Genomic DNA, 25,863 nt, shown 5'->3' with positions numbered 1-25,863 from the left:
CTGTGTTAACTTTTTCAATCTTGTCTGGCTTTTTCTAAGAGAGGTGTTTTTTAAAAAACAGCATTTGTGGGGCATCTGGGTGGCTCAATGGGTTGAGCCTCTGCCTTTGGCTCAGGTCATGATCTCAGGGTCCTGGGATCAAGCCCTGAATTGGGCTCTCTGCTCAGCAGGGAGCCTGCCCCCCCCCCCGCCAACTTGTGATCTCTGTCAAATAAATAAATAAAATCTTCAAAAAATATTTTTAAAAATTCTTTCATTGCAAAATTAATACATGTTCAATGTAAAGAAAAAAGACCTAAAAGAAGGGGTGCCTGGGCAGCTCAGCTGGTTAAGCATCTGTCTTCAGCTCAGGTCATGATCCCAGGGTCCTGGGATTGAGCCCTGCACTGGGCTCCCTGCTCACCAAGGAACCCGCTTCTCCCTCTCCCTTTGCCTGTTGCTCTCCCTACTTGTGCTCGTTCTCTGTCAAATAAATAAATAAATAAAATATTTTTTAAAAGTTTTAAAAAGACCAAAAAGAAGAACATAAAAATCCGAATTCCACCGTCCAGAGATTACTATTCTTAACAATTTGGTGTGTGCATATCCTTCAGGACTTTTTTCATGTATATAAGTTCCTGTGTGACGGGCCTATAGTGTTCTGTATTCTGCTTTTTTTTTACATAATGCAGACTATTTCCCTATTTTATTAAATATTCTTCTACAACATTATTCTTTAATGGTTAAAAGGAATTCCATCCTATACAGATAAAATAATTTATTTGGTCACCCTCCCCCATTGTTAGGTATTTGTTGTTTCCAGTTTTTCACTACTGTAAATACTGCGGCAATGAGCAATCATGGTTAAATTTTTGTGCATTTCTTGATGATCTAGTCAAGATAAATTTTCATAAAATGGATATTACCACATTCATGGTCACGTATTCTCTTAAGCCTTTCAGTATGTGTTGGAACATAGCCTTCCAGAAAGGTGTCCTAATTTGTACATATAATTTTTTATGCTCTAATTGATAGATCAATTCTTGTTTGTGCTTCATGGGCACTAGGAAAGAGGGAATCTCGAGGTGGCTGGTTGGGTGGGATAGTTAAGGGTCTCTCAGTTTCTGCTCAGCTCATGATCTCACAGTTGTAAAACTGAGCCCAGCCCTGGGCTCTGTGCGCAGCGGGAGTCAGCGTGAGATTCTTTCTCCCTCTCCCTCTTGCACTCTCTCTCTAAAATAAGTAAATATGGGGCACCTGGGTGGCTCAGTGGGTTAAAGCCTCTGCCTTCGGCTCAGGTCATGATCTCAGGGTCCTGGGATTGAGCCCCACGTCGGGCTCTCTGCTCAGTGGGGAGCCTGCTTCCTCCTCTCTCTCTGCCTGCCTCTCTGCCTACTTGTGATCTCTTGTCTGTCAAATAAATAAATAAAATCTTTAAAAAAAATAAGTAAATATATCTGAAGAAGGAAGAAGGAGGAGAAGGAGGGAAGGGGAATGGGGGGAGGAGGAGGAGGGAGGAGGGAGGAGGAGGAGGAGAAGAAAGGAAGATGGGGTATCTGGGTGGCTCTGTCAGTTAAACTTGTGTGCTCTCTCTCTCCCTCTCAAATAAATAAAATCTTTTTTTTTTTTAAAGATTTTATTTATTTATTTGACAGAGAGAGATCACAAATAGGCAGAGAGGCAGGCAGAGAGAGAGAGGAGGAAGCAGGCTCCCCGCTGAGCAGAGAGCCCGATGCGGGACTCGATCCCAGGACCCTGAGATCATGACCTGAGCCGAAGGCAGCGGCTTAACCCACTGAGCCACCCAGGCGCCCTCAAATAAATAAAATCTTAAAAAATATAAATAAAAGAGGGAATCTCTGTCTATAGGATTCAAAGTTTGATATATAAATCTATTGAAATAAATCTTAATATATTCTTCTTTATGCTTTGCCTCATCAATCTGCCAAAGAATAAGGATGTGTTAAACACTATCTGGCATACTATTGACATCAATATCTTCTTTTGGAGCTTCAAATTTCTTATTTATAGATTTGAATGCAATACTTGTTTGACACCTAAAGTTTCATGACAATTTAATTGTTGTTGTGAACAGTTGCCTATCTTAATATAAAGTCATTCATTTTTTCCTATTTAATGCTTTTTCTCCTTAAATTCTTCTTTTTCTGATAGTATAATCCCTGCTTTCTTTTCTATATTGTCAAATATCATCTGCCTTTACTTTAAGCTGGTTGTCACTGTGGTTTAGTTGTTTCTTATAAACAGCACAGACTAGGATTTTACATTTTATATAATCTGAGTGCTTACTTATAACTCACATTTTTGTCTTACTTCTGTCATTTTCTTTTTTTAAGATTGTATTTATTTATTTGTTGGAGGGAATGGGAGAGAGAGGGCGCACAAGCGGGGGGAGTAGCAGGCAGAGGGAGAGGCAGAAGCAGGCTCCCTAATGAGCAAAGACCCTAACTCAGGATGGGATCCTAGGACCCTGCGATCATGATCTGAACCCAAGGCAGATGCTTAACCCACTGAACCACCCAGGCATCCCTGTCATTTTTTCCATTACCGATATATTTTATGTATCTGTTCTGGTCCTTCTGACAACTGTTATTAAATGGACAATGTATTCTTTTTTTTTTTTTAAGATTTTATTTACTTACCTGACAGAATCACAGCGAGAGAGAACACAAGTCGGGGGCGGGGGGGTGGGGAGGGAGAGCAGACTTCCTGCTGAGCAGGGAGCCCAACCCAGGACCATGACCTGAGCTGAAGGCAGATGCTCAATGACTGAGCCCCCCAGGCACTCCCAGTGTATTCTTTATTTTTAATTTTTTACAGTGTTGTGTGTGTACACATATATATACATATAATGTAAATATATTTATAATGATGTTGTCCGAGCCAGTCAATATTTTTGTACCCCGTCATTTTAGTGCCTGTATAGTACTATCTTGTATAAATTTTCAATAATTGAGTCATCCCCTATTAGTTAACAAAAATAATAATACATAATAAATTATGTACCATAAGTATATGCCATATAATTTATACAAATATAAAGAACAGGGGCATCTGGGTGGCTCAGTGGGTTGAGCCTCTGCCATCAGCTCAGGTCTTGATCTCAGGGTCCTGGGATTGAGCCCCACTTCAGGCTCTCTGCTCAATGGGGAGCCTGTTCCCCCCGTCTTTCTGCCTGCCTCTCTGCCTACTTGTGATCTCTCTCTGTCAAATAAATAAAATATTAAAAATACATATATAAATATAAGGTAATATAAATATAAATAATACTATGATAAAATATATTTATTGACTTTTCACATTTTTTGAAATGATTTTATTCAGATTTGTTCATGTCTTTTTTATGTTAAAATATATTTATCATAAATTTTGCCATTTTAACCACTTAAAGTGTGTAATTCAGTAACACTAATTACATCACATTGTTGTATAACCATCATCACTGTCTATTTCCAAAATCTTTTCATTTCCCCAATTCTGTAACCAGTAACCCTCCATTTCCTATCCCCCCCACCCCTGGCAACCTCTAATCTACTTTCTGTCTCTCTGAATTTACCTTTTCTAAATATTTCGTGTAAGTACACAGAATCATACAGTATTTGTCCTCTTCTGTCTGGTTTATTCCACTTAGCATGTTCTGAAGGTACATACATGTATCAGAAACTTCATTCCTTTTTACGAGTGTATATACCTCATTTTGTTTATCCATTCATCTGCTGCTGGATACTTAAGTTGTTGCTGCCTTCTGCTATTATAAATAATGTTTACATTGGTGTAGAAGTATCTGTTAGAGTCCCTGTTTTCATTTCTTGAGTATATAGGAGGGAGCAGAATTGCTGGGTCATTTGGTAATTCTATGTTTAACTGTATTTTTTATGTTTAACTCTTTGAGGAAGTGCCAGACTGTTTTTCAGTGTCTACACCATTTTACATCCACACCAGCAATGCACAAAGGTTATAGTTTCTCCATATCCTCTCCAACACTTGTTATTTTCTGTTCTTGTTTTTTAAAATTATAGTCATCCTAGTAGGTATTTCATTGTGGTTTTGATTTGCATTTCCCTAATGATTAATGATGTCTGGCATCTTTTCATGTGCTTATTGGCCATTTGTTTATCTTCCTTGGAGAAATGTCTATTCAATTCCTTTGTCATTTTTTTAAAAAGATTTTATTTATTTATTTGACAGACAGAGATTACAAGTAGGCAGAGAGGCAGGCAGAGAGAGAAGGAAGCAGGCTCCCCACTGAGCCGAGAGCCCAATGTGGGGCTCCATCCCAGGACCCTGAGATCACGACCTGAGTCGAAGGCAGAGGCTTTAACCCACTGAGCCACCCAGACGCCCTCCTTTGTCATTTTTAAATCATTTAAATTGTTTTTTCGTTGAGTAGTAGGAACACTTTATATATTCTGGATAGTAAACCCTTACTAAATATTGCAAATATTTTCTCCTGGCCTCTGGATTCGTGTCCTTTTATTCTGTTATTCTGTTTATTCTACTTTTATTCTGTTATTTTCTCTAAAGAAATTCCTAAACATGTAATAGCTAAGTAAGAGGTATAGTTTTTGTTTTGTTTTAAACATTTACTGCCAGGGCACCTTGGAGGCTCTGTCATTTAAAAGTCTGACTCTTGATTTTGGTTCAGGTCATGATCTTGGGGTCCTGAGATTAAATGCTGCATCAGGATCTGAGCTGCTCAGCAGGGAGTCTGCTTCTCTCTCTCTCTCCTTTTACCACCCCCCGCCCCGACTCATGCACCCATGTTTTCTCTCTCAAATAAACAAATAAATCTTTAAAACAAAAACAACAAACATTTATTGCCAACTTGCTTCCCAGAAAGGTTAGACCACCTTATAGTCCCTCCATAAGACATGGTGAATTTTCCTCAAGCCCTTCTCTTTTTTATTTTTTTAAAGATTTTATTTATTTATTTGACAGGCAGAGATCGTAAGTAGGCAGAGACGCAGACAGAGAGAGAGAGGAGGAAGCAGGCTCCCTGCTGGGCAAAGAGCCCGATGCAGGGCTCGATCCCAGAACCCTGGGATCATGACCTGAGCCAAAGGCAGAGGCTTTAACCCACTGAGCCACCCAGGTGGCCCCTCAAGCCCTTCTCAATGCTGGCTATGATCTCTTTAAACTTTGTTAGGGTATGAAGTGAAAGATGGTGATTTGTTTTCACTTGACATTCACTGTACATTATTGGTATTAAACATTCTATACGTTTATTGTCCATTAGTGTTTCATCTTTCATGAAGTAAGTGCCTATTTTCTTTTCGGATTTTTCTCCCTTTTCTTTGTGATTTGCAGCAGCTCTTCATAAAGGGATATTATTTCTATACTATATAGTATAAATATTATTTTCCCTTAACTTCCCTTATGGTCATCCTTGAATCCTAAAAGTATTTTACCTACAGCTAGCTATATTTCAGCTCTGCAAACTAAAGTTACCTCATAACCAGTCCAGAAATAGAAACAAGTTCCTAAATGCCTGTATACATAGTAACAAACTCAGCAGCTCAGACCACCTCATAATTATACTCTGCAAGCTATGTGTGGGATTCAGAGTATTTAATTCACGGATCAAATCCTGATTTGAAGTTTACTGTGCAGGCAACACCAGCTTCTAGGGAAGTGTGTTCTTGATTTTATATTCCGAAGGCCTTTCTGGCTTCCTCAGGAAGCAAAATCCCAATAATGAGGGGTTTTAAGGGATGTGAGTCATTTCTCATCACCCCTAAGCCAGGTCCTGACTCCTGGAAGTCTGCTGCCATTGGGTAAAGAAAGGCAGCAATCCAGGGTAACATGCTTTCCCATATTTTCAGCAGACCTCAGCTGGCCCGGGAGAGAGTTTTGGATGACTGATTTCGTTGTGTCCCTTTCACCGTAAGCAAGTAGACAGGGAAACTGCATTGTTGAAAGTATTCATTAAAATATACTCTTTCTCTGTCTGGAGTCAACATGAAATAATTACTATATTTAGAAGGCAAACATTTCCAGCTTTTAACCTGGCCAGGATTTAAACATCTGTGTGAAAGGGGGAAAACTGGAAATACCTGAATCACAGTACCATCTTTAAAGGGGAGGTTATCTGCCAGGGAGTGGCTAAGAAGTGTCTGAATGCCCAGGCTGGAACCCCATTCTTTCCTCAGAGCCTTCCCCTGGGCCGAGGACGGGCTCCCGTGACCCACCTTGATGAAGGAGTACAGAGACTTTCCATAGAGCCTCTTGAAGTTTTCCCGAATGTCCATCATATCAATCTCTGCTCGGGAAACCATAACTCTGATCAGGGTGTCATCATCGGTGCCCAAGCCCTAAGGAAGAAAACAAGATCCATGCTGGTTTCTAGACAGTCTTCTTTGTTAGCTTATCAAGGCAAATCTCTGCGTGGCTCTCCTGGTGATGTCCTATCACAACCTTAGAAAGCGTGTGGAACGCTGCTCCTCACCAGTGTTCCAGGCTTTCCAACGTTCTGTGTTCTGACCAGAGGAGACCCCTCCCTGCCACTAGAGACATAGTCCGCATTCCCAGCCAGCTGCCTGGCCTGCCTGCCGTGATCCCTCCCCCTGAATGTCCTCCTTCCCTCCCCAGCCTCAGCACCCTTCCTCCTGTATGGAAGCCCCTCATGTAAAACTTCCTTGAAGGTCCTGCTCACAGATACCAACTTCTTTACTGTAGTCTTTTCTGATCCTCACCACCTCAACAAATATGGGAAAAAAATAGTCTTTCTGTGTTCCTATACATTTGGGTCCTCAACTACCATCTTACCTTCTATTTTGTTCTTATCAGTGTTCTGCCCATACCTGCCTTCCCCTTCCTACCTTTTGATCTCTCTTGCACCTCCCATGGTTCCCAGCAAGGGTGTCCGCATAGAGGATACGGCGCAGTTAGGAGCCTGGGCTCTGAAGCCAGACTGCCAGTGTGTGTATCCCTGCTCTCTTGCGTCGTCACTGAGGACCCTGGGCAAACTGCGCACCTCCCTATGTCTCAGTTTTCTCATCTGTAAAATGGGGGTTAATAATAGTACCTGCCCCACACAGCTGCGATAGGCATAAAATTAATCCATGTGTAGGGGCACCTGGGTGGCTCAGTGGGTTTAGCCGCTGCCTTCGGCTCGGGTCGTGATCTCAGGGTCCTGGGATCGAGTCCCGCATCGGGCTCTCTGCTCAGCAGGGAGCCTGCTTCCTCCTCTCTCTCTCTGCCTGCCTCTCTGCCTGCTTGTGATCTCTCTCTGTCAAATAAATAAATAAATAATCTTAAAAAAAAAAATTAATCCATGTGTATACAGCATAGGAATAGTGATCATGTTATAAGTACTCAATAATTATTACCTAGTATTTCTATTAACAGGCACTCAGTGAAGTATTTGATGAACTGAGTATCTAAGGCTTTTGGTTAATTTGTGTAGGAAACATAAGTAAACATGAAAGTAGACACAAGACATGTTGAAGTCATTCAGATGCTAAAATTGAGGCCATTTACCTTCATAGATTTATAAAGCCTTTCAGCAAAATATGCAGATTTGTTCCTCATGCACTTTACTGTTAAGAGATTAAAAAAGGAAATAGCAAAAATTACAAATAAAATCTATGAGAAAAAAATGACAGTTGTTCCTTCTGTTTCTACAAGGTATGAAATTAATATCTCCCCATTGCTTTGTCGGAAAAATTTTAGCCAAACAATGTCTTATGAACACAGGCCATGGAAAAGTAATTAATAAAGTAATTAATTAGAGAAATAATAAAGGCAATTAAAGCAAAAGGCAGCGTACAGTTTAAAAATGATTACTATTCTGAAACTCTTATTAGTTCTAACCATTCATAGACTTGAAAAATGCAGCTACTATAGGGTTATCTTTCCAGTATACTGAGATATAACGGCACAGAGGATATAAAATATAGAAAACTATATAACAGAGTAACAATCAGATCACATGTAATACTTCTTGTTTAAAATTCCGGATCTTATTATGAGTGATTTAAACTTTTTTTTTTAAATCCCTGAAACCAAAAAACTGTATCTCCATGACAACAAACTGGTAAGAAGCAAAGTCTATAAACGTTTGTTTCTCTGCTCCCCACCCCACGACCAGCTTACCTATGGCCAGAAGAGCATCTTCAAAACTACCAGATGTTTCAGACTTAATACTCTGCTCAATATCCTTCTGAGATATCCTTTTGTATTCATCAAACACTACAAACAGTAATAGAGTGGAATTATAAATAATAAAAAAAAATACAGGGAACTAAAATTTATGGAGAGAATAAGCATCTTTCTAGAGCTCACTCTTTATTCTTTGGCATACATCAGGAGGCAATTAATTATCAATGTCAGTGAGAACCGGGAGGCATATGGCAAGTGGAATGGACAAAGGAATATTTTGCCTCTTGGAGGGTATCAGGCAAGCCCTTTCCCTTATTTGGGACCTCGCTTTCTCACACATATAATAGTGATAATGTCTGGAGAGATTTGCTTTCTTTTCTCATTGTTCCCTTTAATAAGCAGACCATGTCTTTCTGTAATTTTGGCCTTGGCAATCACCTGCATGTTCGTCTTCCTTTTGGCTCATCAAAACTAGCGCAATTCAACCCTTTTAACTGTTGAATCACATTTGGTAATGAACAGTTGCATCTTTTAATAGACTGTAACAGAATTTTTTTTTTTTACTTTTTGCCAAGTATTTTTGAATGTGATAAACTTATTTTCCTCTCACAGCCTCCTTCTGGAGCCTTCTTAGAGTGGATTATTTGTTTTATCTTCTTAACATTAATTCTTTGGAGTGCTGTCCCAGGCCCCATCAGGGTGATTCTCACAGGGCTGTCAATCCAGGGACACCCTGCCTCTCAACACAGACCATAAGCTCTACAAAGTGAGTGCAAAGTTCACTGGACCAGAACCAGTCTCACCCTCCAGGAGATGGTCAAAAGCAGTGAATCATCTTTCACCCTAGACAATGTAAGAATCACCTGGGAAACCTGTGAAACTTCCTGGATGTCACTTTCAGGGAATCAGAGTCAGCCAATCTGAAGTAGGGGTTCAAGAACCAGCATTTTCAATGAAGACCAGACTTTGGAAACTCTGCCTTACAAATAAAATATGTGGGGGTGCCTGGGTGGCTCAGTGGGTTAAAGCCTCTGCCTTCAGCTCAGGTCATGATCCCAGGGGCCTGGGATCGAGCCCTGCGTGGGGCTCTCTGCTCTGCAGGGAGCCTGCTTCCTCCCCCCCCCCTCTCTGCCTGCCTCTCTGCCTACTTGTGATTTCTCTCTCTCTGTCAAATAAATAAAATCTTAAATAAATAAATAAATAAATAAATAAATAAATAAAAGATGTGACTCCCTTCCACTAAGATCCCTAGATCTGCCTTGATTTCTGTACTTCCTGGAAATGTTCGGGTCTCCCTTCAATTCAATGAGACACCAATATTTTCCATTTTCTCTCTTGTCCCATTCTGTATTATTTCTTCTTCTTACTGAAGTTGGGAGTCTGCATCTACTGCTTAGAATCAAAAGATCTAATTGATACATTTTCTAAGCCTCAGTTTTCTTCTCTGTGAAATGGTGTAGATACTGGCTGCTCCAATGAGATGTTGTGACAAACAATGCTTATAATATGCTTAGCACTGGGGGTCCCTGGATGGCTCAGTTCATTAAGTCTCTGCCTTTGGCTCAGGTCATGACCCCAGGGTCTTGGGATTGAGCCCCACATTTGGGCTCCCTGCTCAGTGGGGAGCCTGCTTCTCCCTTTGCCTGCTGCTCCCCCTTGTTTGTGCTTGTTCTCTCTCCCTGTCAAATAAAAAAGAAAAATCTTTAATATGCTTAGCACTGTACTAGAAGATAACAAATAAAACCCTAGTTATTTGAATCCTCACTCTCATTATTGGTTGCTAAGAAAATTATGAAGTTTTATTTATCCAAATAGTATTTAGATTTTCTTTTTTTTTTTTTTTTTTAAAGATTTTATTTATTTATTTGAGAGAGAGAGTGTGAGAGAGAGCATGAGCGAGAAGGTCAGAGAGCGAAGCAGACTCCCCATGGAGCTGGGAGCCTGATGTGGGACTCGATCCCGGGACTCCAGGATCACGCCCTGAGCCGAAGGCAGTCGTCCAACCAATTGCGCCACCCAGGCGTCCCGTATTTAGATTTTACAAGTAGATATTTTACAATGTCCGGACAACTGACTTGCGCCTAGAAGTGAAAATGGTTAGGTATTTGCATTTTTTGAGGACCTGTAGTTCTTGGAAAACACCACCAGAGGGAGATTTATGTAATAAGTCATCTGGCAAGGAAGGGAAGGCTAAAGAAATAGGGAGCGGAGTCAGAAGTTGGTGCATTTGACAGTAGCCCATGACATTTATTAACAGGTGTAATCACCTATTTTTAGTCACTGTGGAATATCTGAAGTATCTACAACTTCCAAATGTGCTGTAATTTTCAATTACTTTATGTCTTCAATTTACCAAACTCATTCTTCCAAAATTTCCCATGGGTTTGGTAAATTGTGTGTGATTATAAGGCCTGGTGGGTTTATAAAATTATGATGCAACACAAAGACCTAAAGAGCTTACATACAAGATGAAGTATCTTATTAAACCCTTATTACTGTTTACAAGAAGAAAATAAACCTGACGACAAATGTGCTACAATTTTTCCCCCATAGAAGTTAAAAGCACATTACAAAGACTAAGCATTATCAGAAGCAAATTAGGAACATTACACACAGGAAATAAAATTTGAAATTATCCACTATTTATTTTATGCAACATACTCCCTAAAGAAATCACTTCTATTAGCTTTCAACTTGGATATTAACTAGGAATAAATGTCAACCAACAATTTTATTTTATTGCTCACTGATGTACTGAAGATTTCTTTGTATGTAATTAAAATTAAATGGGGCTGCTTTAGAAAAAGGACTGACCATGAAGGTTGGTTTCCTACAAATAGAAATGCCAAACTTTTTTTTAATATATATTTATTTATTTATTTATTTGACAGACAGAGATCACAAGTAGGCAGGGAGGCAGGCAGAGAGAGGAGGAGGGGAAGCAGGCTCCCTGCTGAGCAGAGAGCCCTACGTGGGGCTTGATGCCAGGACCATGGGATCATGACCTGAGCCAAAGGCAGAGGCTTTAACCCAGTGAGCCACCCAGGTACCCCAGAAATGCCAAACTTCTAAGAATGTGTTGTGTATCTAGTAATTTTTCATAATTAATCTTTTAGCAGGCATCTGGGGAGTTCAGTGGGTTAAGGGTCTGCCTTCAGCTCAGGTCATGATCAAGTCCTGGGAATCCCTGCTCAGTGGGGGGTCTGCTTCTCCCTGTCTCTTTCCTCTGCCTTTCCCCCTGCTCCTCCCCCTCACTTGTCTTCTCTCTCCCTCTCAAATAAATAAATGGAATCTTTAAAAAAAGAAAAAAGAAATTGGCCTTCATGCACATTGTTTCACTCATACATTTCCAAGTAAAACATCTAAGACAATTCGGTACAATCTGTTCTTTGTACAAATAAAGGGGGAAAATTCTCAATTAATTATGGACAATACAATTTTCATCATCTTTCAGTTTCTTTGAAGATGAGGCAAGCGCCTTACCATGCAACAGATGATTTCGGTTCCGGGAACAGAGAACAGTTAGAAATTTCACCTCATCTGTCCCCCATTTCTTCTCTCCAGCCTCATACAGGTCCTGAAGCCAAACAAAGCAAAAGCTTAAAACCATCACAGAGAAGGTGCCAGGAAACATGCAAGTATTTCCGGAACATCAAAGAGCTGAGCTGGCTTTGTTTTATTTTGCTGGTGATGGGTGTGGAAGTGCTGCTTGTGGTTAGTAGCAATGACTCAAGATTTTTCCTTAGGTATAAAAGTAATGGGACCATGGGGTGCCTGGATGGCCCAGTCGGTTAAGCATCTGATTCCTGATTTCAGCTCAGGTCATGATCTCAGGGTCTTGAAACTGAGCCTGGCCTCAGCTCTGTGCTGGGCCTGGAGCATGCTGAAGATTCTCTCTTTCCCTCTGACCCTTCCAGCCCCCAGCCCCCAACCCCCGAAAAGAGACTAATGGGAGAGTCAGAGCAAGCACCAGCAGCTCCCAATATAGGGCTAAATGGTTCTATCTTTATTCTTCTTTCTTTTTCTTTTATTTATTTTTTTTCTTTTTAAAGATTTTAAATAGTCTCTGCACCCAATGTGGGCTTGAACTCACAACCCTGAGATCAAGAGTCACATGCTCCACCAACTGAGCCAGCCAGGTGCCCCACATTGTTCTACCTTAAGAGCCAAAAGAAATGCCCTAGACTGGCATTCTTTATAGCAGCTACCAACCAAATGTGGCTATTTATATTTTAACTAACTAAAATTAAATTAAATTAAAAATTCAACTCCTCAGTCAGACTAGCTATATTTCAAGTGCTCAGTGGCTACACGTGGCTAGTCTGACCCAGGTGTTGAGTTTTACATTTTATTTATTTAATTAAAAATAGCTAGTGGGGGGGCGCCTGGGTGGCTCAGTGGGTTAAAGCCTCTGCCTTCGGCTCAGGTCATGATCCCAGGGTCCTGGGATCGAGCCCCATATCGGGCTCTCTGCTTGGCAGGGAGCCTGCTTCCTCCCCCCTCTCTCTCTGCCTACCTCTCTGCCTACTTGTGATCTCTGTCTGTCGAATAAATAAATAAAATCTTTAAAAAAAAAAATAGCTAGTGGTTACCCATACTAGACAATGCCACCGTATACACTTTTAGCATCACGGAAAGTTCTAAAGGACAACACTGCTCTAGAATAATCTGTGATTTGCTCAAGGCTACGGAAGTTCTCACGGTAGAACCAGGACCCATTAGTAATTGCTTATAGTCCTTTTTTTCTGTAACGGCTTATTCCAAACGGGTAGGAGTATAAGAAATTCTGGTTGCTTTAACTCTGTTATTGACAAATCAAAACTGTTATTCATATCACCTCACTACTATTTCAAAACAAAACGGCAAGTGTTGGCGAGGATGTAGAGAAACTGGAACACTGTGCAGTTGATGAGAATGAAGAATGATGAGCTACTACCAGAAACAGTAGGGCTGTTCCTGGAAAAGTTAAAAATAGAACTACCATAGGATCTAATAACACTACTCCTGAGTATACAGCCAAAAGAACGGAGACCAGATCGTACAGAGTTACCTGTGCACGTGTTCATAGCAGCAGTATTCACAAGGGCCAAAAGGTAGAAACAACCCAAACTGTCCACTGACATATGAATGGAGAAGCAAAATGTGGGTGAACGCGTGCTACGGAATTCTGTGCAGACAAAGGACTGGAATTCTGACACACGCTGCACCATGGGCGAACCTTGAGGACAGTATGCTAAGCGAAATAAGCCAGTTACATAACACAAATACTGTGATTAACTTATTATGAGGGGTCTAGAGAGGTCAAACTCTAGAAACAGGAAGCCGAACTGTGGTTGTCAGTGGCTGGGGGGAGAGGAGAAATGAGGAGTTGTTTCATGGGTATAGAGTTTCAGTTCTGCAAGGTGAGAAAGTTCTGGAGACAGGCCGCACAAGAATGTGCACAGAGTTAACTCTACCGACCTGTACACTTAAAAGTGGTGAAGACAGCAAATTTTATGTTACGTGCATGCTGTTAAAACGGAGGTCTTTAAGGCCCTACTGTTTATCTATAATCTGCAGCTGGCTTGTTAAATGTCTCAAAATGCCCTTATTTGACACATCTTATCACTCCCTGTGGGCTCACCTCCATCTATCTCCTCATTCTTCGCTTCTTTTGTCTCATTTCCTCCCTGCTTTAGAGTCCGTTCACAGAACCATGGAATTTTAAAGCTCGGAGGACACAAAGGCTTCATGTAAGCTGTCAAGTAATAAACTGTAAACTTCAGATTTCCATCGAAGACCACTTCTCGTGAGCCCCTCTCACTCTATTTATCTCGTCTCGCTCTTCATTTGGCTCCATGCTCATCTGTTGTTTTCTCGCTTTTTATTTTTTAGCTGTTGTTTAATTGAAATCTGTTTCTCTTTCGATCTGAAATCTGTCTCTTCCTTACAGTGTGGCCCTGTCTGCCTCCCCTTCCTACTTCTGTGTATTCATGGGCCACATGGTGTTTGGGCTGAGGCATTTGTGGCTTTTCATTCTCAAACGACGAGCAGCCTATCTGGATGTGGTTTTTCCCTCCAGAACAAGGTGAGTGGAGTCTTCCTGGAGTTCCTCACGTTCTATTTGGATGGGTTTCAAGCAGGAGCTCCAGTACCTCTTCCACAAGGGCAGCCGAGACACAGGAGTTCCTTGAGGAACGTCTTCCTGTTTGCATGAAGCCACTGTGCCTGCTTCCCCAGCTTGGGGTTGTGGGGGTAGGGAGGGGGTCAGCCCCTTTTCTGGGGCAGAAATGTCCTTCTGGAGTCATTGGCCCAGGTTCACTGCCCATCTGGCATTTTAATGGCCCTCCTCCATAGTTTCCAATGTTGCTGCAGATTTTCCCTTTTTTTTTTTTTTTTTTGGGTGCTGGGTTTTTTTTTTTTCTTTGCAGAAGAAGGAAATCAAAATGTGCCACCTAGCCAAAGCACTCAAGGGCATTTTTTTTTCTAAGATTTTATTTATTTATTTGACAGAGATCTGCCTCACAGAGAGGCAGGCAGAGAGAGAGAGAGAGGAAAGCAGGCTCTCTGCTCAGCAGAGAGCTCGATGCGGGACTCGATCTCAGGATCCTGGGATCATGACCTGAGCTGAAGGCATCGGCTTAACCCACTGAGCCACCCAGGCGCCCCCTCAAGGGCATTTTTAATGTAGTTTTAATATATCACAGGTTTCTTTCTAAAGTGGGAATTCAGAGGGCTCCTGATTAGGTCCTTCGGTGCAAGTTTCATCCAAAAGACAGATACAATTGGATTTGTTGGATAACAGCCTCTGTATTTTAAGATTTCTACCTTCGATACATAACCATTACCTAATTCCAACTGCCCTGGTCATTCTTCTCATCTCAAACTCCTTTACTTTCCTCCATCAGAATCAAGCTGTAACCCCCAGTGTTTGCAAACACTCCCCTTGCTGCTGAGACAAGTCACAGGGCAAAGGCTGACAAGGTTTTCCTCCTGGTTTTATCCTAGAAGAGCTGAAATCTCAGCAGCAGCTGTTCTTAAATCCCTCACCTCTTGGTAAGACTTGAAAGGATCCAGAAAAACCTTCTCTGAGCTCTGCTCTCTCTGTCCAACTTCCCCAGACCAAACTTATTTGGAAACCCCTTTTCATCCTGATCACTCCCAAGGGGAACTGTGCTCCTTGGAGAACCCCACCCCCAAAACATTTGTTCATGGAATTGCATGGTTTTAAAAAATCAGACAGACCTGGATTCCAAGAGCCCAATTCCACCAGCTATGTGATCTGGGACAAGTTATTATGCCTTTGCATCGGTTTCTTTTTTTGTTTTAATTTTTAATCTTTATTAACATATAATGTATTATTAGCCCCAGGGGTACAGGTCTGTGAATCTCCAGGTTTACACACTTCACAGCACTCACCATAGCACATACCCTCCCCAACATCCATAACCCAACCACCCTCCCTGCCCCCCCAACCCTGTTTATTTTGCGAGATTAAAAGTCTCTAATGGTTTGTCTCCCTCCCGATCCCATCTTGTTTCATTTTTTCCTTCCCTACCCCCTGAGTCCCCCACATTACCTCTCAAATTCTTCATATCAGGAAGATCATATGATAATTGTTTTTCTCTGATTGACTTATTTCGCTCAGCATAATACCCTCTAGTTCCCTCCATGTCATTGCAAAAGGCAAGATTTCATTTCTTTTGATGGCTGCATAGTATTCCATTGTATATATATACCACCTCTTCTTTATATCCATTCATCTGTTGATGGACATCTAGGTTCTTTCCGTAGTTTGGCTATTGTGGACATTGTTGTTATAAACATTCGGGTGCACGTGCCCCTTCGGATCACTACATTCGTATCTTTAGGGTAAATACCTAGTAGTGCAATTGCTGGGTCATAAGGTAGCTCTATTTTCAACTTTTTGAGGAAATCTCCATGCTGTTTTCCAGAGTGGTTGCACCAACTTGCATTCCCACCAACAGTGTAGGAGGGTTCCCCTTTCTCTGCATCCTCACCAACATCTGTCATTTCCTGACTTGTTAATTTTAGCCATTCTGACTGGTGTGAGGTGGTATGTCATTGTGGTTTTGATTTGATAATAGTATCTACTTCACCGATGTGTTATAAGGAAAAAGCATGAGGTAGTTAATGCAATGCCTGGCACCTAGGAGACCCACCAGAAAATGATGGTGGGTATTCACCTGGGCTATGAAGTCGCCCTCCAACATATCCAAAAATGCTGTCCTTGAGGTAACTGAAATTCACATAAGCATCCAGGAGTTCCAGCACCTCCTCTTTCCTCAAAGCTTCTGGATTAAAGGCAATTTCCTATTTCTCCAGTGTGGAATGGGCCTCTCTGTGTCCTGAGAACTCTTATGACATTTTTACCTCTCTCCCTTCTTGTGAAAGCAACAGGTTCTTTCCCGCAGAAGCCATAGGGTTCATACCTCACATACCTAATGGGACCAAACTTCCCTATGATTGTGTATTGATTAAGAGTACAGGGTCTAGATCCAAATTGCCCAGGTTCATATCCTAGTTCTGCCATGTGAACTTAAGCAAGGAACTGGACTTCTGTAAGCCTCAATTCCCTCATCCATAAAAAGGGGATAGCAGTACTTGGGTCGTAGCGTTATTGCAAGGATTCATACTTTATGTCAACAGCTCTCAACAGTGTTTGGTACCTGGCAAGGCCCTGTTTTTTATTAGCTATTGTAAATAGTGTTATCTGGCCACAGTAAATTGGGGGTTGGTCCCAGGACAGCCATCAGTGGGCTGATACCAGAGAAACATCTGCCTCTTGGGATTTGCCCAATAGGGTACACACTGTGCCAAGCTGTTTTATACAGGTTCTATCAAATGTTCTCTCTGCAAAAGTAAAAATGCAAGGTAAATAAAGCACAGGCAGGTCCCTTCACCTTCAAGTGATTCAGAAGACACTCCATGGTTCTCTGGGGTGACCATACCATGGTCCCAATGTCAAGAACCCAGGGATATTATATAATGATGCCCTGCATCACCCCAAGCCCCAGGTATATTTCTGCAAGAAATTTCTGCTATTAAAGGTCATCTGGGGGGCCAGGGTGGGTCAGTCGATTAGGGGTCTGCCTTTGGCTCAGGTCATGATCTTGGTATCCTCAGATAGAGCCCTGCGTCCGGCTACTTGCTCTGTGGGGAGTCTGTTTCTCCCTCCCCATCTCCCTCTGCTGCTCTCCCTGCTTATGCTCTCTCTCACTCAAATAAATGAAATCTTTAAAAAAAAAAAAAAAGGTAAAATAATAATAATAATAAATAAATAAATAAATAGATAAATAAATAAATAAAAAGGTCATCTGTGGGAATTTCTCCCCTTACCCCCACCCCAGAGAACATATCTCAGCTTGGCCAACAATATACACTGAAATGTAAGAGGGGGTCCACCAAATAAGGCCTTACCGGCAAAAGAAAAGAGAGAAACTGCAGTTCTACTGACCTGAGCATCCTGTCTCATGAGAGCATCATCCAGGTAATTTCCTTCGTCCCTGCCACCCTGAGAAAACCAAAGAGAATGAGACAGTATCCATGAAGATTGGGTGGGGGGAGGGCCACTGTCAAGACAGAATGTCTGGAACCCAAGGACATGGTAAGTAGACGGAATGCCAACAGGGGTCCCACTTCCAACCTAGGGAGGAATAACAGATGTCCTCTGAATGCACCTCCATTATTCCTATGGCTCTAATCTGTGCATAGATAGCATTACCAACCAGAGAGCCAGCAGTTCCTGCATGCTGTGTGGGTGTCTCTGCTGGAAGAAGGGGAAGGACGACCCACCTGCTGACTGCCCCCTCCCCTGCTGTCTCCTCCCCTATTTCCTTCCCTGCACCACGTCCTACCATTCCTATGTCTTCCTGGCTGACCAAAGCCTTCCTAACTGACTCATCTCCATTGATCAGTTCTGCCAAACAGGGGCTGGGAATGGAAGAGAATTAGAACAGAAGAGAAGGGTGGCTCAGTTGGTTGGACGACTGCCTCCGGCTCAGGGCGTGATCCTGGAGTCCCGGGATCGAGTCCCACATCAGGCTCCAGTCCCACATCAGGCTCCCAGCTCCATGGGGAGTCTGCTTTGCTCTCTGACCTTCTCCTCGCTCGTGCTCTCTCTCACTGTCTCTCTCTCTCAAATAAATAAATAAAATCTTTAAAAAAAAAAAAAAAAAGAACAGAAGAGAAGCCCGTGATGGGGCTTAAGGAGCAGGTGAAAATGCCCCAACCCTCACCGACACCGGGTTCTGGGGAGGGCGGGGTAAAGGCTTGGAGGAATGCTAACCAGCCACAAAACAGGTAACTTTCCTCTGGTTTGTGAGCCTGTTTTTATTTGTCAGGCTGTCTCAATATTCTGTGGTCTAGGCATGGCTTGGCAGAATGCTAAATCTGGCAGGCAAAGAAAAAATGGGTAGGAAATAAGAAAAGCAGGCTGGCATTTTAAAATATCAGAGACAGGGGACAGGTGGGGTTAGAGATGATTCCCAGGGTCCGACTTTGTTGGAAGAAGAGCAACAGTAGGAACAGAAACAGGCAGGTCAGGAAGGTGAGCTGGTTTGGGGCGGGGGGAGGGAAAGGAGTTCAGGTTTAGGTTAGGAGGCCCAATTTGAGGAAGCACCTTAAAAAGCAGCGAGAAATCAGAGTCTTACACTCAGGAAGGAGGTTGGGATAAAGACAAAATTGGGAAGTCATGTGAAATATCTCATGTATACATTTGCTATTTGCTGATGCCCCTGCTCCCACACTGACCCAGTCCTGCTTTATTTCTCATCTGGAATAGTGAAGTAACTTCCACCAGACCTCCCAGCTTCCAGTTCAGCTGACCTTACACATCACGATTTATGTAACTCTTCTGAAAATGCAATTCATTCCCGTGTTCCCAAACCTTCAGTGGCTCCCTACTGCTCTCCCAACAAGGGATCCCAGTTCATCCTTTCACCTGGCTCCTAGAATTACTGCCAATTGCTCAGTCATTTGTTCCCTGAACCCTGTGTTTCCTGCCTCCTTGCCTTTCTCTGGCTGTTCTTGCCTGTGATGCCCCCACCTACACCCCAGCAAGCCCTCAGGTCCTCTGTGAACAGGCACCTCTGTCACAAAGGTTCTTCTCTGTTTCTGCGACCAGACTCTGTCCTTGAACCTTCCTTTAACTCTATTCCTCTCCATGTGTACTCTTCCTGACTTTATTATGGCAAACTGTGTACCTGATATATTCCTTTATGACAATATGAACTCGTAAAGCCTAGAAGCTGTCTCAATGCACTGAGCAGTAAGGATATCTGGCACATATTAGGTACTGGGATATATACATTCAAATAACTGGGCATGCATGACTACCCAGAGTCTCTAAAAGAAAGATGAAAACAAACAGCAGGCCCAACAGCAACACCTGGGGAATGTTCCCGTTTGGGAGGACGAAAGGATGGGAAAGTCTGGAAAAGGGGATCCAGGGTGAGCTCTCCAGCAGAACTGAACCCCTGTCAGAAGCAGCTCACAAAGGGAGCAACTCACAGCGGACAGAGACACCAGCACCCTCTGGAACATGAACGAAGTGTCAGAGCGAATGTCATCTTCAAGGCTCCGCCCGTATTCTGGAAAGAGAACAAAATGGCTGCATGAGAACAGAGTCCCGCCCAGCCCTGTGACCTGCTCTAGGGCCCTCTGCACCCCCAACCCCCGCAGGATTAGCCAGCTTGCTAAAGCAGCTCCTCATGACCCTGCACACACTTCTGTCAAAACTGAACTCCGATAAAATGGTCAAGGTTAAGTTTAGGTTGTCATTATGGAGGAAGCAAAGCTGTTCCTGTTCCTTAACATGGGAGGTCGAGGAAGACTACGGCTATAACCCTCCCTCTAGGTTCCTACTGTCAGGACTCTGTTCTCACCATGGTTCCCAGTGACACAGAGAAGGGGGACGGCTGAAAGGAAAATGGAGCAGAGTTTCTGAAACTATGTCTGGGGACCATCAGGGGACCGTCAGGCCCAAATTTCCAGCACGTGCCTTCTCTGCCTGGGCGCTCCTTCGAGAGTTACCCCAGAGATCCTCTTAACTCTTCACAGCCCCTCGGGGTTACAAAACCTACATTCAGCAGACGTGGGGATCTCAGTGCTTGAGCCAAGCTCCCAAGGTCTAGCATCTCCTGCTCCGAAATCTTACCAAAAAACTCTTACTGTTTTGTTTTCTTTCTACCAGAGTAGTGCCTATTCGCTATGGGAAACTTGGGGAAAAACAAATAAGTAAAATGAAGGAGGAAAAAAAAAACACCTACAAAACTCCACCATAATGAATTTCATGAAATTTACTAATAGCCTTCCACAGACAACTTGGGGACTACCTATCACTCCACTGTGTGGGTACACTGTAGTTTGCTTAGCCAATCTGCCGTTGCTGGACATTTTTAGCTTATATGAACAAGATCAAATAAGAACTGTAGGCTAAACCTTTGTGCATTTTTAAAATTGCCTTCTTAGGACAAAAAGGCATATTTTAACGGCTCTTCATAAAGCACTACCCTCTGGAGATTCTTAAGAGGGCAGGAGATGTCCATCTTACTGAGATGGCCGGAGGGCACAGAGTCCCATCTGGAGGTAAGAAGCTGGGCTAGACAGCCCCTCCAAGCCGTTCCCTGGGATGCTAAGATTTAGCTGTCCCACCACTTTTGCACAAACACATTTGATTCTCTGCTTGGTAATAAGGAGCAACCTTCCAACTTCCCAGGTCGTAAAACGCTACACTGAGTGGCTTCCGTAGAGTAGGATCTTCACCAGAAAAGTCTGGAGAAGCCAACAGACTCTCATCTCTCTAGACAGGGATATGCCTGGAACTGAGGCTCCCTCATGGTCAGCGTCCCTGTACGAGGAGAGTTTGGCCAGTAGGTAATGACCTGCTGCTAGTTTACTTCTCAAATCATAGTGAAACCTCAAGGGGGGCCATGAAGGACACTACATACGAAGCTGGTAGGTCTGGTTTATGCGTCGGATCTCCTCGGGTGTCCGGGAGGCCAGGATCTCAATCAGGCAGCCCTCATCCGTGCCGGCTCCCTGCACACGAAACCCAGAGGAGAGGCAGTTAGGAGCCAGTTCACAACGCTGGATCCCAGACATGGAGGCATATATACCTAGGAATCCGCAGAGAATAAAGACAACCCACCAGGTTCTAGCAATTTAGGATTTGCTCATTTTTTATTGTCCTGCCCAAATTCCAAAGTGTTCACCGTAGTTGTTTCTAGTAATAACAAATATTTATAGGCTGTTGTTATTGTGCCAGATTATGGACAGTGTCTACCCTCTGGGGGTTAATCTCTCCTTGACTTCTGTACTTTTTCCTTTGAAGGGCAGAATCTTCTGACAAAGACTGTTAACCTCTTTGCTTTCCTGGAACCTTCCATGAGGCTGTTTATACGGACATGGTTAGGGAGGGCAACTGTATTGGAATTTCGTAGCTGGCCAATCAAAACTGGCAGACCCAGGACTAGGGCACAGTGGGCCCAGCACCGAGGGAGGCCAAGAACCTTTTCTGACAGTTCGGAGCCTCCAGCAGACCCAGAGGCCCCACTGCGTTGGCCATAAATTTTCATACCGCAGAAGCAGCTAACACGACAAAGTTCCTAGAGCTGCCCTACAGACACAACTATCACCACTCCCTAGGGAGCCCCAGGAAAGAGCAAATGATCGACGGCATCATTTTGTTGAGAGCAGCTCTTAAGTGACAACTGCCGTAAGGTAATGTCACATTTTCTCATTGTCCTCAAGGAGGGGAAATCTCTCTCCTGTGCCTCACCCTCCCCACTCTCACAAGGCTTTTGTCACTTTCTTGGGGAAGCTGGTCAGCGGCTGCAGGACAGGAGGGTCACACACCTTCATGGCCCTTCGCAGTTCCTGCACGTCGTACAGCACGGTGGGCATCATCATTCCCACGATCACCCGCTCGAAGTTGCCACTCAGTTCTGACTTCAGGTCGTCTACCAGGTCCTGCAAAGCAAGCAGGGGGCTCTGTGTAACCGCCACGCTAACTTAAACCAGCCACTCTCAAAGCGTGGGACCGGGATGCCTGGGGTCTCCAGACCCCTCTGGGGGGCCTGCAAGAGCGGAGCTCGCTTCACGATAACAGGAAGCCAGTATCTGCCTTTTCGCTGTCATTCTCTCACAGTTGTACAGTGGAGTTTTGCAACGGCTACTGGACACATCTACATGTTCACAATTATGTTAAAAGGCTTTTTATTTATTTTTTTTAAAGATTTTATTTATTTATTTGAGAGAGAGAGACAGTGAGAGAGAGCATGAGCGAGGAGAAGGTCAGAGAGCGAAGCAGACTCCCCATGGAGCTGGGAACCCAATGCGGGACTCGATCCCAGGACTCCGGGATCATGACCTGAGCCGAAGGCAGTCATCCAACCAACTGAGCCACCCAGGCGTCCCTAAAGATTTTATTTATTGGGGCGCCTGGGTGGCTCAGTGGGTTAAAGCCTCTGCCTTCGGCTCAGGTCATGATCTCAGGGTCCTGGGATCAAGCCCTGCATCGGGCTCTCTGCTCTGCAGGGAGCCTGCTTCCTCCTCTCTCTCTGCCTGCTTCTCTGCCTACTTGTGATCTCTCTCTAATAAATAAATAAATAAATAAATAAATAAAATATTTTTTAAAAAATTTTATTTATTTATTTGATAGACAAAGATCACAAGTAGGCAGAGAGAGAGAGGAGGAAGCAGAGAAGCAGGCTCCCTGCGGAGCAGAGAGCCAGATGCAGGGCTCGATCCCAGGACCATGGGATCATGACCTAAGCCGAAGGCAGAGGCTTTAACCCACTGAGCCACCCAGGCGCCCCTTGTTAAAAGGCTTTTTAAATGCCCTCTTTCCAACTCTGTATCTGTACAAGAACGTATTTTCTTCCTATACTTCAACCAGAACCACGCATCACTACAAACAATGCAGAAACAGAGAATCTGACAATCCTCCATTAAGCCATGCATTTAAAAAGTTTGCAAAATGTGGAACAATGCCAATTTTCTTGCTACATGTTTTTGTCTTGGAATATACAGCTATTTTTCATAAAAGTCTTACTTATATTAACATGTAATATATTTACTGTTTTTTAAATAAGTTAACTTGTGTATTTTTAAGATGCCTCAGTTTTAATTTCTAATATGGCAAATCTCAATAGATATAATCCACAAGAACAAAAAAGTCCTCAGTACGTTAAGAGTGTAAAAGAGGGGAGCTCCTGGGTGGTTTAGTGGGTTAAGCCTCTGCCTTCAGCTCAGGTCATGATCTCAGGGTCCTGGGATGGAGCCCTACATCGGGCTCTCTGCTCAGCAGGGAGCTTGCTTCCCCTCCCTCTCTGCCTGCCTCTCTGCCTACTTGTGATCTCTCCCTCTCTGTCAAATAAAAAAATAAAACATTAAAAAAAAGTGTAAAAGGGTCTTGAGATCAAAAAGTTTGTAGACACTGACTTAAATGTATTCACTCAGCCATGTACTTTGAATACATTTCCAAGTCAATAATCACCTATGACTTTTTTTTTAAAGATTTTATTTATCTATTTGACAGAGAGAGATCACAAGTAGGCAGAGAGGCAGAAAGAGAGAGAGGAGGAAGCAGGCTCCCTGCTGAGCAGAGAGCCCGATGCGGGACTCGATCCCAGGATCCTAAGATCATGACCCGAGCCGAAGGCAGCGGCTTAACCCACTGAGCCACCCAGGTGCCCACCTATGACATTTTTTTTTTTTTAAAGATTATTTATTTATTTATTTATTTGACAGAGAGATATCACAAGTAGGCAGAGAGGCAGGCAGAGAGAGCAGGAAGCAGGCTCCCTGCTGAGCAGAGAGCCCGACGCGGGACTCGATCCCAGGACCCTGAGATCATGACCTGAGCCAAAGGCAGCGGATCAACCCACTGAGCCACCCAGGCGCCCACCTATGACATTTTTAACAGCTGCTAAAATTTCTTTATGTAGATGCAATATAAATTCTCTCATCGGTCCTGTTTCTATTTCTGTACCATTATGTATACATGCATTTAGCTGTATCTTTGTGATCATCCACGATTATTTCTTAAGACTCAATTCCTAAAAAGAAATGTAATTCTTTGGACAAAGAACGAAATTCTAAAAATGTTTATTCACATCCTCTCCTAGAACAGATCAGAAAGTTTAAAAACCCACTTAAGTTCAACCAAAATAAAGAAGCTGAGATATGGTTCAAGTCAGATCTCTGATGCTCACACACCTGACTGCACAGCCCCTGTATTTCAATCTCTTGTGCATATTTTTATGTCAAATCCACACACATTCTAGGAAGGAACAAACAAATTAGAGCTTAATCCTTTAACGCTGGGCATCTTAACAAACTGCCACCAGATCAGCTTCATTCTGAGGCTGACTATTCCAGGTCACACATCACGTATGTGTTCACACCAATTTGTGCTCATTGAATTCTTTGGGTCAGAGAAGCGTTTCAAATGCCCGTAAGACCGTCTGAGCTATGAAGAATCCCATTCCCCACTGGGGTCCCAGCCCAAGCTGGCACGCAGGCGCCCTAGGGGATCGCCAAGCCAGCTCTGTCCCAGCTCGCCCTTTAGTGCCAGCCTTCGAGCAGCAGAGGCAGTCGGACTAAGGTTTCCCGAGGGTAGAAACACTTATCAATTTATCAGAGTGACTGAACTCCAGGACCTAAAGCACTCATCGATGATGTTCTCTCAATGAAAAGATTCTTGCGAATCACACAGCTAGGTTTTCAGTGAGGAGGAAAGGTTGGGTGGGACGGCTCTGGTAAGTGGGTGGCTGAGAAAGGAGTTTGAAAGAGGGTCCTTGAGGGGTGCACGATTCAGACCACCAGGGGTAAGCGACCACCCTCGGAATGCGTAAGCTAAGGAAATATATACCTGTTCCCAAGCACACTGGCCCCATTCTAGGATTTCAGAGGGCGTCCCTCAACTGAGGATTACCAAAGGGATGAATATTTGTGACAAATGGGTTTATGTGGAGGAGTTGGAATAGACTCTAAATCCTAGGAGAGCACCTTTAGAACAAACTAGATAGAAATACTGCCTAAAAGGCAGCCTGACCAAGATCAGGGAAGCAGCGAGGCTCAACCCAGCGGGTACTCCCAAGGGTGGAGGCGGAGTCCACAGAGGGACCAAGTCCCAGCAAGGAGCTGGATGGGACGACACCAAGAGCGCCACCAAGTGGACGGGACATGCTGAAATTTTATTTTATTATTATTTTTTTTTTTTTCAAGAACATCTTTCAACAAGGATGTGCTTTTGAAAACCCAGGGCCACTTCAGGAATCTAGCTGGGGAAGAGACTGCTCCCTGCTCCCTGCTCCCTGATCCCTGACACGTTCTTCATCAGCCCCCAGAGTCAGAGAGGCTCTGTCCTACCCTGCCGATGGTGCTCTTGTAGGCCGTCCTGATTTCCTGGCGCTGGGCTGTGTTGCGGTAGGCGAGGACGCTGATGATGGCATCTTCGTCGGTGCCTGGCGGAGAGTGGGGACAGTGAGTGAGGTGATGAGAGAGGAGTGAGAAAACAGGTTCCCCCAGCGACACTAGCGTTACCCAAACCCACACAGAGACCTTTTTAAGAAAAGAAGTCCTGGGATGCCTCAGTGGCTCAGTCGGTTAAGCGTTTACCTTTGGCTCAGGTCATGATCCCAGGATCCTGGGATCAAGTTCCACATTGGGCTCTTAGCTCAGTGGGGAGCCTGCTTCTCCCTCTGCCCCTCCTCGCATTCATGGCCCCCTCCACCCCAACAAATATATAAATAAGATCTT

General features: G+C 43.5%; 1 protein-coding gene across 3 annotated transcripts in view; it reads right to left on the bottom strand.

Moving 5' to 3' along the window:
* The window catches only part of ANXA4 (annexin A4), a 76,784-nt gene that overhangs the window by 1,212 nt on the left and 49,709 nt on the right, over positions 1-25,863 (bottom strand). For all 3 annotated transcript variants that reach the window (XM_044261304.1, XM_044261306.1, XM_044261305.1), the window contains 9 exons: positions 25,474-25,568; positions 21,955-22,068; positions 21,048-21,138; positions 19,609-19,688; positions 17,555-17,611; positions 11,581-11,674; positions 8,092-8,187; positions 7,477-7,535; positions 6,186-6,308 (listed from right to left, as the gene is read on the bottom strand). In XM_044261304.1, coding sequence (XP_044117239.1) covers positions 6,186-6,308; positions 7,477-7,535; positions 8,092-8,187; positions 11,581-11,674; positions 17,555-17,611; positions 19,609-19,688; positions 21,048-21,138; positions 21,955-22,068; positions 25,474-25,568 — 809 coding nt within the window. The remainder of the gene's footprint in view (positions 1-6,185; positions 6,309-7,476; positions 7,536-8,091; positions 8,188-11,580; positions 11,675-17,554; positions 17,612-19,608; positions 19,689-21,047; positions 21,139-21,954; positions 22,069-25,473; positions 25,569-25,863) is intronic.

Source organism: Neovison vison, chromosome 8, assembly GCF_020171115.1.
Source record: "Neovison vison isolate M4711 chromosome 8, ASM_NN_V1, whole genome shotgun sequence".
Taxonomy (NCBI): Eukaryota; Metazoa; Chordata; class Mammalia; order Carnivora; family Mustelidae; genus Neogale; species Neogale vison.
Note: the sequence above shows the minus strand (reverse complement) of the source record. Positions and strands in the feature narration are given on the sequence as shown.